The 15,764-nt window shown below is 36.3% G+C and overlaps 1 protein-coding gene across 4 annotated transcripts in view; it reads left to right on the top strand.

The window, feature by feature from the left end:
* Positions 1-6,647, top strand: part of LOC150095607 (WD repeat-containing protein 70) — a 198,270-nt gene extending 191,623 nt beyond the window's left edge. For 3 of the 4 annotated variants that reach the window (XM_090410794.1, XM_090410793.1, XM_090410796.1), the window contains one exon: positions 6,469-6,647. In XM_090410794.1, coding sequence (XP_090266920.1) covers positions 6,469-6,553 — 85 coding nt within the window. In that variant the 3' untranslated portion in view covers positions 6,554-6,647. Of the gene's footprint in view, positions 1-984; positions 1,022-6,468 lie in introns of those variants that run through there. The other variant, XM_090410795.1, reaches the window with a different exon arrangement.
* The last annotated feature ends 9,117 nt before the right edge of the window (positions 6,648-15,764 follow it).

The following is a 15,764-nucleotide window of genomic DNA, read 5'->3' on the forward strand; positions in this document are numbered from 1 at the left end:
ATGATGAATAAAATTGTGGTGAGATTTACTAAGAGTAGAAAGCAGACAACCTCAGTTTATTGGAAGGGAGAGCTAGTTAAGAAAAGATCCACCTTGTTGGAAGAATAATGAGGATTATCTGGTACTCGGGTTGATAGGTTAATTATGTGTGATAGATCATGACTTATGATTTGGCCTCCCTTGTGGCTTGATCTTTGAAGTTAGAAAAGGGGAGCTAATTTGTGTTAATGATGTTAAAGTCTCCTTGTATGAAATTAACTTTAGTGATAAGTAGTCAAAAAGGGTAGCATGGTTATCAAAATTAGGGGAGTAATAAAGGAAGCAATTGAAGAACTTTAATGTGAACTAAGGAAATATTAAGGTAAGATCAAAAAGTGAGGATTCCAGGTTGGATAGCCTTTGGCAAGATTTGATGAATGCATGTGCACACACATACACATTTTTTTTTTTTTTTTTTTTTGTAGAATGCATTATGCAAGATGAAGTTGGTTTAGTTTAGGTGGGCTGAAGTTATGCATGCTGCTAATTGAGGTTCAGTTAAGAATAGTAGATCAGATTTTGATGTCTGTAAGCCGAATTATTAATGTTTTATCAATGCCTTGAATGTTTACGAGATAGATGTGTAAGTGTTTTTATTAGAAGAAATTCTGGTATGGTATTATTTTTAGGTTTTTTTGGTATGTATATATATACAAGGGGGCCCTGACGCCTATGCCCCCCCCCTCAACACTCAGGGTAGCCCCTGAGTATAGAGTCTTCAAACTGCCCCCCAACCCCCCTGTGTTCCGAACTGGTAGGCCACTTCTCCTTGAATTCTGATGACTCGAATTTTGAAGACTCGACACTCAGGGTAACCCCTGAGTTTTAAAACTATATATATATATATATATTAGTTTTTACAATTCCTTGTATTTTTTATTCTTTTATTATTTTTATGGGAGTTTTTTGTAGCTGCAGTTAAAACACTAATATTTGTATAACTAGCTTTCATGGATGAGTTAATTCAGGAAACTTAAAGGGAAGAGGCATGCACCAGAGGGTGGGGCTTGAGCACATACTCAAATGGAGCAGATACTACTCCATTTGAGTATTCATCAGTAAATTCAGTAATAATAACAATAAGAACAATGTGTTGAGCAAGACCACCACCTGCAATTCATGCAGAAGGGGAACAGAACCAGAGATTCCAGGAGATGAGACATGCCAGTACCCACACCTCCAAAAAAAAGCAGAGCAATGGTATTTCATTGAAGGCGATGAAAGACATCTATTACCTACAGGTCTAGTTGGCATTTCCTCCAAGTGGGGAAGATGTGCTTTTAAACTGTCAATACTCACTTTGCCAAAGGCAAGTACAAATCTCATATGATATGTGTGCATATCGCTGTCTCTCATCATTCATTAAGATAGCTTTGTTCATGGGGCTTGATTTTTACTTCTATGAAGAGCACAGTTAAGTAAGCTGCCACTTCAAATTCCATGTATGCTTTTAGCATTTGCTCTCTCTTAGTGTTGTGCATTTAAAGTGACTTTGATCATTATCTGAAATTGTAGTTACACAATGAAGTATGTAAACAATGCAGACTCATTTTTTCTGTATATGTGTGGTTGATGAAGTGATAAACTCTGCAAAATAAGTATTCACTTTTCTGACGAAGAAAAACGTGACTTGTACTTTGGATGTAAAGTAGGAAATCGGGACTAGACTTTGCCTCCCCATATATATTGTATTGGATGTACATGGTATTTAAGAGAATAGTTAAGGGATCTACATTTGTCAGTGTCATTTACCATCCTTGTGGTATGGATAAAGCCTAAAAATCATGTAAGCAATTGCAGCTTTTCTTCCAAGGCAAAATATGTAATAAAGAATTTGAGATGGAAGTTTCTGCATGATATTGTTGAAGATTTTCTTGCAATATTATACAAAATTGACCCTTATTCTGATGTATCTTTTTTAAAAATTCCTTAGAAACATTAATCTTTTATATAACGAATGCCATTTTAACTTCCCAAACTCCAGACTTTTAATATATACATTGGCTTCTATAAATTGCAGAACAAGGAGAAAAATCACGATAACTCAAACACTATGAAATTTTTATGCATTTCAGTGAAAGAAACACCCACAAAAATTGTAAATAAATAGTTTACCTCAGCAATAAATGGATACATAAAGACAATAGACAAACAGAGGTCAAAATGAGATTTTCAAAGTGCCTCAATAGGGAATATGCACTATTATAAACAGTATAAAATACTCTTTATAATAGTGTCCAGGAGCTCAGTTCATAATAACAACCATTGCTCTTGTAAAGCTCTCTCCTAAATCCTTCAAGATTTTTGAGAGCGACAACACATCTACTTAGAGCATCCCAGACATTCTTAATAGGATTAAGGTGAGGAGACCTGACTGGCCAATCCATGCATACAGTAGTTTCTTCTTGAAAATATTGGTCCATGAACTTGCTCGATGAGGACTAGCATTATCCATTGCATAGAATAAATGTCTATCCTATCGCACCCACATATGGACGAACAAAGGGGTCCAAGATCTTGTTTCTATAAGTTGCAGCACAACACAGATTGGTGCATCCACCCAATGAGATGCTCCTCCAAATCATTACACTACCTTCACCCTTATTGTCCTTTTCATAGATGTTAGAGACGACTGATAACATGCCCCTGGTCCTCTCCAGATTGTTTTGTAGAGCAAATCGGGACTATCTAAATAACAATACCGACCCCATTGGTCTTCGATCCAGTTGACGTGGAGCCCACTTCGGATGTTCTCTCTTCTGCACACAGTTGAAGCAGATACCAGTGTTTCTGTAGCTGATACAAGGTCAAATTGTATCTGATTTAGGGTGGCACTCCTGTTTCAGCAAGCAGATAATCAGAGATATGGTCACCCAGTGCAGTTGCTGCCCATGGTCTTCCTTCACTGTATCTTCAAGATGCTGTTTGTGGCTGTCACAGTCTGTGAATGGAAAAACTCACATGAAACCATCTGGTTACTTCCACCTAACTTTTGCCAGCTTGTAGTCTTATGATGGCTTGCCACCTAAATTCATTGGTTATATGATGTCTTGCAGCCATATCCAAGAATTTTGCTATCACAAAATATCTTGCTCTCACTCCTGACATAACATGTCTGGAGTGAGAGCATGGAAAAATGCTCCAAAATACCTGCTTTTATGCCTTGGCTCATAGGCATATACCTCTGACTACATTACTCATTTGTATATGATAACCAGGCTCAGCATCACTCTTTAGATAATGTACCTGACTTTCAGGTGCCTCACCCCTACCCTCCAAGGTCCCACAATTTTTCTCTTTGTTCCTTCATTTATGGAAACTAGTACAGGGTGTTCGGGATAAATTTGACATATTTATAATTAATTATATTTTTCCGTAAGTTACATGTATTAACACACACTTCTCTTCATTTAAAAGTTTGGACCCTTCTTCATTCATATACAAGATGTCAGAAAGGATGGATAGCTGGAACCCACCTGAATCATGGAAGAGAATAACTTGTATCATGATGATTCGTGCCCGCCATCAAAATAAGGATATTACGACTGCTGCCCAATGCTCCCTGAATACAGTAAAAACAATCGGGCATGAACTAGAGACTTGCAATGGTGACTACGAGGATGTAGCAAGAAGAAAGATCCCTAGCAGACGATCTGATTGCGTTCGTACAGCAGAATTCCTCGCAAATCTGCAGGAACAGGTGTTGAAGAACCCTGGCATTGGAATTCGGGCTTTGTTCGTGGAGTTGCTAACTGTAGTCAAGCCCTGGATAACAAGGGTAGCCAATGGTAGGCCGTATGTATGGCAGCAGGATTCGGCCCCTTGCCACACCTCTGGGAAAAGTCAAAAATGGTTGTCTGAAAATTTCTACGACTTCACCAGTCCAAATGTTTGGCCTCCAAACTCCCCAGACCTTAACCCCATGGATTATTTTGTATGGGGCGCAGTTGAAAAAGACACCAATCGCACTTCCAGTAATACAAAAGCCCAGTTAATGGATAAAATTAAAACAGTTTTTGCGGCCCTTCCCAGGGAGACTGTAGCATCAGCTTGTTCGAGGTTCCGAAGCAGAATTGAAGCTGTGATCGACGCTAATGGTGGTTATTTTGAGTAAATCTTGTTGATAGTATTGTAATTAACTCTGCCTGTAATGTTTTTTTGTCAATTCATTAAATTTAATAGATACAAAGAAGATTTTCTTTTTCCTTACGAAACTGTCAAATTTATCCCGAACACCCTGTATATTAAATAATTAGTATGATATCATTTTTCTTTTTTAGTCTTTTATATAACCTCATAATCATCATTATGAGGTTATATAAATGTTCATTAAGATGTTCATTAATTAAGATGGTTATATAGATGTTCATTAAGCATCATTGGACCAGTGCTGGTCCAATGATGCTTAATGAACAATCTGTAACGAATAATTATAACTGAGTGGTTATTTTGAAATGAATTATAATAACTTTGATGGTCAGAGTGAATTGTTACGTCTCTGTATTTTCGTTTCTTTATTAGAGTACGTATTTAGTATGATCCAATTTTGATCCAGTTCTTTCTATATCCTCCTACCTTAACTTTATATCCGTCTCCTTAATATATAACCTGGTTTGGCTCCTTGGGATATTTCCTCTTCAGAAACTGGCAAATTTATATTTTAACTGCGCCAGCCAGCTTCCTATAACAAGAATATAATTCCGGCTCAGGGAAATATTCCTAGGTTTTAGGCATATACGTTAATCTAAATTCACACGCGAGCATATAGATCTCAGTTCCTTGCAGTCATGACCTAAGATTTAATCTCTATTATATAATTTTCTAAACTCTTTCTCGCTATTTGGTTCGAATTTTATAAGTGGTAGGTTGACTCCTCAAATTCAGTTAAGACTCGGATTCAAATAACAAAACATATTTATTAATACTAAAAGACAGGTACACTAAATCTTGTATCAAGTTATCAAAACTTCTGAATTTCTAGCTAAATTAATGTCTTATGCTTATCTATACAAACTGTTCAATACTAATCTGACTTTCTCACATAACCTGATATGCAAAATCATGTAATACAATGGATAATTTAAACAATGTTACACTCAAGTCAAGTTCCTTCATTCACATTTACTTTATATAGATATTTCTCAACTCATTTCTCTCTTTTAAGTTTACGCAATTAACAAAGAGTTTTCACTATTTCAATCATATACACATTAGAGATTTTTGATATACAATTCTTTGTCTAATAGAATTGGCTGTATTAATTACTCTATCCTATCAAAGTTCTTTAAAATGTCCTCAGTCTTGCTTTATCAAGACACAAATTCTACCTTCAAACAATCTCAAGATATAAAACAAAAGAATCTTTACTTTACCAAGTCCCTCCGAAGGTCTATTAGCTGCCACGTGTTGTTCGGGTCATCCTTCGTCTTGTGGCTGAGTTGTTCCGTTCTCTGCTACCAGACACAAATCAAGAAATGGCTGTTGCTACGAGCTTTCTCCGCTCGCTCGGGTGGGTTGTTCAGCGTTCCACCATTCTGCGTGAGCTGTTGATTCTCGTACGGATCTCCGCGGAATACCTCTCAGCGCAGGTCATGAATACGGCTAGCTGTCGTCGACATAGCACCCTCAGCTTGTCCTATCTCCGATCACTTGTCGAGAGTCCTTGATCTCCAAAATTCCCGAAGAAATAGGCAAAAAGCCTTGAGTTTGGCACACGTATTGCCTTAAATACTTTTTCTCAGTACCCTCTTTTCTGCATTGTTTTTTGCACGATCCATAACTTACATCGCCCTTAGGTTGATCCCCTTGCTTTCCCTCCTTGCTATTAGGTGTTGTTTTCGAGGAAAAGCACTTACGTCAGCCTTCCTTCCCCGTAAGCTACAGCCTTCGGCATTACGACAGGCACTTGCGGCTTAGATGTGACCGTTGATCCTATTAGTCATTTCTTACCTAGCGACTTACGATTTCATGATAATTTGATAATACATAAATTAAGCCATTATTCCTTTACATGAAATGCTAATCTGACATTATTCTTGATTTTTAGCTTTCCGTTTTACAATAAATAAATTCCAATATATTACTCATACTGATACATACTTTCATATACAACAACTTAGGTGTTTCTCACCTTCCACTAGTAAGCAGGTATTTTGCAAATTTCTTTGTAATTTTGTAAAGCTTACATGTTAGACCCTGAATGAATAACTTGTCAAGAAGTTCTCCATTCAGTATCTAACAGAATAAAACTTCTGCTTTGCCATCAAATGCATAACGTAATAATCGTGAATGTCAGTAGAATCAGCCCTTGATGCAGATCTATCTTTGTAATACTTTGAGGTGATATATGTTATTCTATATAATTTTTATTTTTTATTTAAGTTTTGACTCAAAGTTAATTTCTGATTTTGCTTTTACTTTACTTTTAAGCACACAGCCTAAGCCAGTTTTCTCAAAAGAAACTGAAGAAAAGGAGGAGGCTCCCCCACCCAAACAACCCAGACTGTCATCTTAAATTTTTTTTTTTTAATGAATGTTGTTTTGTTCTGATGATCATCAAACCCTGTAAATTATCCCCTTGAAATATCGCAATTCGTATTTCTTTGTAACATTGTCATTCTTTTAACAAACAACAATCATTTATAGAAGTTTCATGAAGTATATGAAATTACCAATTTGGTAATTTCATACACTTTATCAGTAAGATATATCTAATAGTATATTATCAGTTATATTTTATCTAATTATTAGCATCAACACAACTGCTTATATGATAATAACTTGTGCAAAAACACAGAAACTAAAATTCATTAATTCTTCACAGGCTAGAGGAATATGGAAGAATTTGAAGCAGATATTCTGTCAACATTTGCTCATGTGAAAACACACACACACACACTGTTAGCACTTGACTGTGGTATGCACACTACCAGATAGTGTATATAGATGAAATCAGAAATGACTACTTTTTTTTTTATCCTTTTTAATTAATTGCTGGTGAAAATTACATAAAGAAGTAAAACTTTAATAAAAATGACTAGTTTTGTATGGCATTAATGTGTACTTCTTCAGATTGAGATAAAACCCAAATATAAAGGAATGTTTTACAAAGAAATTACTGAATCACAAACTGTTACAAAATTATGTAAATTTAAGGAAGCAAGTGAGATGATACAATAAATTAAAGAAGCCAAGGAATTATATTCTTGGTTTAATCCTTGATCCAAGTGTAAGCAAACATTGTTTGCATGTGAAATATCTTCATGAATGGGCTGCTTGTATATAGACTAATGTCTTCACTTCAATTGCCTTAATATCCCATAATGCAAAACACAAGCACCCTTTCGAATGTGTGTAATGCTATGCATTATGGGAAGGGTCACTACCCAGACTGGTTTAATGTACCTCAATAAAGGTTGAAACCTTTATTGAGGTATATTAAAGTGCTGATATGCCTTGCCAAAAACTCTGAGTGATCTACAAGATCATTCTAAATCTCACTGAGTGACTCTAAAGGGTCACTACTAAACTCATCACTCTTGACCTGAATCACTCCAGTACATGATTCTAAGCAATGGTTCCACTTAGTGGCAGGCAAAAATCCATTACCGAGCAGAGCCTCTCTACTACCCAGGAAACAAACAAACTGATAAATGAACATTATTAAATGTCATCAGTAGCAGCCAGACCCTGAAGAAATACTATAGTTGAAGTAATGCAGATTTCATATATTTTTCATATACAAGTACTCAAAATGTATCACACCTTATTATTAAAATACTCTGGATAGAGATAGATGTTAAAAGTTTTTTCACTTGGTTATACTATAAATTAAAGACGCTAAGAAATTATATTCTTGGTTTAATCCTTTATCTAAATGTAAGCAAACAATGTTTGTATGTGAAGTATCTTCACAACAGGGCCACTTGTACATAAAGACTAATGTTTTCACATCAATTTGCCTTAGTATCCTATAATGCAAAGCATATACCCTTTTGGGTATGTATAATGCTATGTATTATGGGAGATGATACAATGTCCAACTCAGTGTAAGAAAAACCAGTACCTAATCTTAAATCAGCTCTGGTCAGCATACTAAAAGATTTACATGTTAATAACTTATGCTATGTACCTTTAGAACAGGGTGGACCCCAAGAGTGGGAGGTTGGCATTTGAGTGGGAGAGGCTATATACTGCTTGGAAAGAAGTCAACAGAGACTCCATGGGCAAGGTGCATCTTGTCATGTAACAAGTTACATGTCCTGTAGCCAGCATAAATTGGAGAAATATGATGCTCCCAAGTCAGTACAACTGTGTCCAGGTGAAATAGCTGCAAGAAGGGAACTGAAAGAGTTTGAATGAGGCATTGTGATAGGATGCCATGTTGCAGGATTATCTGTTCTGCAAATTGTTGGCAGATTGGGCCATCCCAGGTTAACAGACGTGATACCATACTAATAATTGAAGCGAAGCGAGACAGCTGCAAGTGCTACCCACAGTGTAAGATAATATGTAAAAAACTGCCATTCATCAGCTAACACATTAATGCAGAGTTCCAGGTATCGACTGGAACACGAATCTGCAAAAACATTCAGAACCAAGGCTCACGACATGCAGTGTTGTTTTCAGTGGTGCAAAGAGCATGTACAGTTGGAAAGCTGTGTTATGGAGCAACAAATCATGCCTTCTGTCGAGCAGATGGATAGGTGTGGTGGATGCTTGGTGAACATCTCTTATTAGAGTACTTACCCCAGCTCTGAAATCTAGAGGTGGCATTGTGATGCTGTGGTTTTGATTTTCTTGGTTTGGCCTTGAACCTTAGTTTCTAGTACCATGGACATTGAACTCCAAGAGGTATCTGAACATTCTGGACAATGCAATGTTTCCTTCTTTGTAGCATTTCTATGGAACTGAATATTGTCTCTTTCAGCAAGACAATGCACCGTGCCATGAGGCTATTACTGTAGCAGCATGGTTTGTGAACATGAATGTCACCACACTAGACTAGCCTGCACAGAACTCTGATCTCAACTCTATTGAACATCTGTAGGATGAAGTGGAGCATTGGTTGAGATCAAGGGACACCTGTCCTACAACAGTCCTGGACCTCATTACATGCTTGCAGGAAGAATGGTCCAAAATTCCCATGCTTGCTATCATATGCTTCTGGAAAGTATGCCCCATATAATTGCTGCTTTCATCACAGCAAAAGGAGGTCCTGCATCATATTAAAGTGAGAGCCATGACTGTTTGTTCCTCACACTGTGGTGTCTGCTGATTCTTTCTAAGCAGTGTATATTGCACTTCACCATTCTTTCACATCTCCTTGCCATCTAGCCTAAAATTCATGATAGACAGAAAAAGAAGCTATGAGACAAGATGTACTTAAAATTGTAACAATGAAACACATATATGATATCTCCTTTCTACATTCAACATCTGTCACATGTTGAATGAATTAAAAAATAACAGTTTGTAATTCAGAAATTCTTTGTAAAATACCTCTTTATATTTGTATTTGTCTCAGTCTAAAGAAGTACAGAATAGGGCTGTATGAAAACTAGTCATTTTTTTAAAGTGTTTTACTGTTTTTATGGTTTTTTCCAGTAATTAATTTTAAAATATTGGATACAACAAGCCATGGAAATTTCAGCTCAGTATATATATATATTTTTAATGACTTTAAACCAAGATAAAATATTAAGTTTTAATGAAAATGATACAACTAGTTTCAGCCTTTTACTGCCTTCATCAGGTATCCACTAAAGGAAGAACACAATAATAAAAATTGAAGTTACAAAAAAACTGAGAATTACAGGCAAAAACGCAATACATAATTGACACAAAAACGTTGTATTTTTCAAGTTGTTCTATCCAACACGTCATCGTTTGTTGCGTGCATGCTTGTAAGTTCTCATGAACGCCAGTACTGAACAACTGCAGCATGGCTATCAGGGATGTTGTAACTCAAATTGCTGTTCAAATGTTCAGGATTAAGGAGGATTTCCCTGGACTCCAAGATTTTTCTTTCAAACTCATCACTGCAGCGAAAAATGTTTTTGTATTTATCCCAGCAAACTGAGTGATTCTGCAGATGCATGTGATCTTTTATAGGAGATGTCTCTCTTATGCTCCTCTATACATAGTTCAATAGATTTGTTAGTCTGATCAAAATAAGGAATATTACAATCGCATCATAACTTGTATACACCTGGATATTTCAGGTTGTGATAATAGGCTTCGGATGGCTTATAAGAGAATGAACTTTAGGAAGTGTAGTGAAAAATGTGCTGATGTTGTATTTTTTAAGGACTTTAGCCAATTTATTGGAGACTGAACTAATGTAAGGGATGGAGATGCTACCTTTAAAATTCGTAGTTTCTGTAGTACACTGCCTAGGAGGATCCAGAAGAAATTTCTTAATCATTTTTTCAGAATATCCATTTTGTTTAAAGATAAGAGAAAGGTGATTAATTTCTTTTTGGAGCTCATCTGGTTCATTTAAAAGAGAGTGTGCAATGTGTCCTAAGGTAGAAATAGTTCCGAGCTTTTGTGGTGGAAAGTGATAAGATTGACAGTGCAGATATCTGTTACTATGAGTGGGTTTTCTGTATATAGAGATTTTAAATCTATCAGAGCATGTGTAAGAATTACATCCAGGAATGGAAGGCAGTTATTTTGTTCTAGTTCGGCAGTGAATTTTATAATAAAAAATGTTATAATAAAGTTTCGGCTTAAGTGAGAATGACGATATGGCTTTCGTTTCAAAATCTTCTAGGAAAATGTTTGCTAGAACCTGGGATAAAGGGTTGCCCATAGCTTAGGACACAGAGAACTCTCTCTTTTAAATGAACCAGATGACCTCTAAAAAGAAATGAATTACCTTTCTCTTATCTTTAAACAAAATGGATATTCTAAAAAAATTAAGAAATTTCTTCTGGATCCTCCTAGGCAGTGTACTACAGAAACTACGAATTTTAAAAGTAGCATCTCCATCCCTTACATTAGTTCAGTTTCTAATAAATTGGCTAAAGTCCTTAAAAAATACGTCAGGACGTTTTTCACTACACTTCCTAAAGTCCATTTTCTTATAAGCCATCTGAAGCCTATTCATCACAACCTGAAATATCCAGGTGTATATATACAAGGTATGGTGCGATTGTAATATTCCTTATTTTGGACAGATTAACAAATCTATTGAACTATGTATAGAGGAGCATAAGAGAGACATCTCCTATAAAAGATCACATGCATCTGCGCTATCCAGTCATGTTCTTTTCTCAAACAATCCTCATGATGATCTACAGAGTCACTCAGTTTGCTGAGATAAATCCGAAAACATTTTTCGCTGCAGTGATGTGTTTGAAAGAAAAATCTTGGAGTCCAGGGAAATCCTCCTTAATCCTGAACATTTGAACAGCAATTTGAGTTACAACATCCCTGATAGCCATGCTACAGTTCAATACTGGTGTTCACGAGAACTTGCAAGCACGCATGCAACAAACAATGACGTGTTGGATAGAACAACTTGAAAAATATAACGTTTTTGTGTCAATTATGTTGCATTTTTTGCCTGTAATTCTCAGTTTTTTGTAACTTCAATTTTTATTATTGTGTTCTACCTTTAGTGGATGCCTGATGAAGGCTGTAAAAGGCTGAAACTAGTTGTATCATTTTCATTAAAACTTAATATTTTATCTCGGTTTAAAGTCATTAAATATCTATTTATTTTTAAAATGTACCATAACAACCGAGTAGAAGCTCAGGAATACACACACGCATATATATATTTAATAATTTTTAATAACTCATAAAATTGTTTTCTTTAATTGGAGTGACTGGAATTAAAATCCTAAAGGTACATACAATAATTTATCTTTTACATGTATTCCATATTTCTGGGAAGAAGTTTTTTCCTGTATGATATATATGGTCCTGTTTAGTGCACGTTTGGCAGTCTGAGTATCTGATCAACACTGTGCTTAAGCAAGTGAACTAAAACCTCTAGGATTTCAGTTTAAGAAATGTTAAAATAAGTGTAAAAAAAGTTAACAATCCAAAGCAGATTACATAAGAATGAAATGCAATAAGTTTGCCTCCTGCTCAAGTGGCATTCAAGCTTTCTGATCACTCACTAAGATTGTTGGACATAACTTCTCCCATTTCTTGTTTCCACATCTCTCACATCCTGATGGTATCATATAATCTCACTCATGGATAAGGCAGACCTAATATGGATACTAGTAAGGCTCCTGATCCAGATGGTATTCCTCAAGTTGTGCTCCATAATTAGCAACCCATCTGGTATTGCCTATATAAGGTTTCATCTACTTAATATCATGGAAGCAAGACTCTATCCAGCCTGTATCTACAAAAGGGATACATAAGTCAGCCACCAAATTATCATCCCATTGCTCCCATCTCTGTGCTCTCAAAAGTGATGAAGAAGGTTATTATCAACAACCAGCTTCTTCAGTACCTTGTGACCTATCAATTAATTAGCAATCACAATATGAATTCCACTCGTCTACAGCAGACTTCCTCATTAACCTTTCCCACTGTTGGGTACAGATGATGGAAAGATCTGGAGAAACCTATGCAGTTAATCTCAATATTTCGGAGGTATTCGATTGTGCTTGCATCAAGTCCTTCTTGATGCAAGCTGAGTGAATTGCAAGCTTCTTCTCTACTCATTTGTTGTATAATGGTTTGTGGCTCCCTCTTATCAAATTTCTTTATCAGTGCTAGGGTACCTCATAGTTCTGTACTCTCACCCATGCTCTTCCTCCTTTACATCAGTAACCTTCTCTCTTTCTCGTTGTATGTCATGGTGGTGTAATTTAAAAAATCCTCTATTACTAAAACAATTGAAGCCTCAAGAACTTTTATAATGAACGATAAATAGCGATCTCTTCACCACTATCAAATGGGGTGAAGACAGCTTACTGCTATTAAAACTTGGTATTGTCTCATTATCCACAAGAAAGATCCTACTTCATTTCCACTTACTTTGGATAATATTTTGATATCCTTTCAAGATCAGTTTTCTCTTGTGATAGTCAGCCCAATAAGAGACTGATTGGCACAAATATATTACATCAATACCCTCCCCAGCCTCTACTAAACTTGGTGCTGTTTTCACTCCGAAAATTACTTCACTTCTGCTCAACCTCTAACTCTTCTTAACACTTCTAATACTTTGTAAGTCTCGGATCCTACTATCCGTGGAATACTGTTCTCACATTTGGGATGGTGCACCCAAAATCTCTCGTGAATTGTTGATAAGATACAGAAGATAGCAGTCTACTTAATAGGTAACTTCTATTTTTCACCAGCTTCCTTCAGTCACTTTCCAATATGTTCTCTGTTTCTGCACTATGCATTTTCTATAGTTACTTTGATGGATGTTGCTCTGCTGAGTTGACATTACTGTTCCTCCACTTTCTTCTAATTGTGTGAGAATTGAAGCAGCCATTGGTCAACACTTATACCCTATACATCTCCAAATATTAAAAATGAACCTCTCATCGTCATCATTCTTTCTTGCCTCTGTTCTTTGGAACAATCTTCTCACCATTTTTCTCACTGAGTATAATTCCCAACTCTTTAAGAAACATATTAATAGATTAGATCACCTCTTTCTTCTTAATCACTTTCCCCACATATGCACATGGCATTGTTGTATTATTGGTCTTGTGACCTATAATGTGCATGTTATCATTATAAGAAAATAATATTCAGAAATTTTAAACTCCTAATATTTTCCAATGTCCAAGTTTGTGATTACAGTACAGTTGCTATCAAATAACAAGGGACCATGCATCATCTAAGTTATGAGTTACCTTGGTGTTTCACTGCTTGAATGATAATGATTTATTTATTTTTTATCCCACATGTGAGAGGTATGAGAACTTATATCATATCAATGCCATGTGTGAGGTGCAGATATGGATTGAAAAAAAAAAAAAATTGGTATTTTTCTTAAAGATCTTGAGGTTCAAGTTGTAGGGCAGTGGTTTTTAATCTTTTTTTGCCTGGCACCCACTTTTAACTATTTGTATGGCCTGGCACCCCATGCTCAATTTTACACTAGGTTAATGACTCAATAAAATAATTATAATATATTATTAGCAAACCTAAATTACCATCAACATATTTGAACTGATTGTTAATTAAAAATTAATAACTGATACAAATTAATTTTTACTCAAAAAAAAAAAAATGAACACTTACTGTATTTAATAAGCCATCATTAATGGCTATCATGAGCCTGTGAGATCCTCCTAATTTTTCAATATCAGGTTCAATGTTCGACAAACATAGTCTCAAGTCTCCTCTTTTACTTATTTGCAATCTGTTTTGCTGCTTAGCTAAAAATTGCAACATGATGCCGAATCCTTTCTCGACCAAGTATGAAGAAGGAAAAGCAATGAGCAGTAATTTTGTTTCTTGCCAAAGCTGAGTATACTTCCATTTGCGTGTTTGGCCAGAATCTTTTATACCAATGCTGTTAAACATGATAATGAAATACTTAAGGAATTGACAGCGTACACTAGAAATATAAATTAACTCAACTTTAATATATACTTTCCAATATTTCGGCAACGTCATGTTGCCATCTTCATGGGAACTTAAGATAAAGACACGTGCACGCAAGTAGCACATAACAGCAAATGAGAAACGAAGCAAGGAAGCTACCATTTTCCTAAAGTCCTGATAGTGTCCCCTGGCGGACTATATTAGGAGTTCTTGGCCTTTGAGCTGAAGTTCTGATGTATGTTTCCCAAATTTGGGGCAGTCTCGTGCATCCAAATTTGTTGAGGTTTGGAATGTTCCTAAGGGCTGAGGCTGATTCCATGAATAGTCTTTCATATTTGAACTTGCTGTGGTGTATTACTGTGGCTTTCTTCCACCTTATTCTGTGGCAAGTATCCAGAGCATGGTCTGCAAGCCCAGAGTGGTCTTTATTGGTGAAATCGGATGTAGTCCTTGTGTTCTGATATTTGCTGTCCTGCCTGTTTGGCCAAAGTAGAACAATTTACAGCTGCAAGGGACCTGGTATACACTAGGTAGGTCTAGGGGAAGTGGTTGGTCTTTAGTGGAGTGGATAAGGGATGCCAATTTTCTATATGGTCTGTAACGAGAGTAGTCATGTTTATTTAGGATTTTGTTGATTTTTTCCGAGATGCCTCGGATGTAGGGAATGGTGATGGATTTAGAGTAATCTTTTTTGCGAAGGGGGAGGTGGGTTGTTGATAACTGGTTTTAGTATTTTTTTTTGGGAAGGGGGGGGGTAGCCATTGGCTGAGAAAGTGTGAAGGATGTGATTTAGTTCAGTGGTTAGGGCTTGGTCATGTGAACAGATTAGTTTAGTCCTGTTGAATAGTGTCTTAATAACTCCATATTGTTGTGAGGGGGATGGTGGGATTGTTGGTGAATGTATCTGCTTGTATGAGTGGATTTTCTGTAAACTGAGAAAACCAAGGTTCCATCAGGTTGGCAGGTGACTAGTGTGTCTAGGAAGGGGGAGGCTATGTTTTTCTCTTTTTCCAGGGTGAACTTAATTCTAAGGTGTTGGTTGTTTAAGTGTGTTAAGAAGGAGAGGAGTGTATCCGGGCCATGTGGCCAAATAGCGAACACATCATCAACGTAGCGAAGCCATATGGTAGGTTTTTGTGGGGTAGAGTTTAAGGCTTTCTCTTCAAAAGTGTCCATAAAGAAGTTGG

This window comes from Typopeltis vanoorti, chromosome 20 (assembly GCF_054136105.1).
Source record: "Typopeltis vanoorti isolate ZY-2024b chromosome 20, IOZ_Tvanoo_1.0, whole genome shotgun sequence".
Taxonomy (NCBI): domain Eukaryota; kingdom Metazoa; phylum Arthropoda; class Arachnida; order Uropygi; family Thelyphonidae; genus Typopeltis; species Typopeltis vanoorti.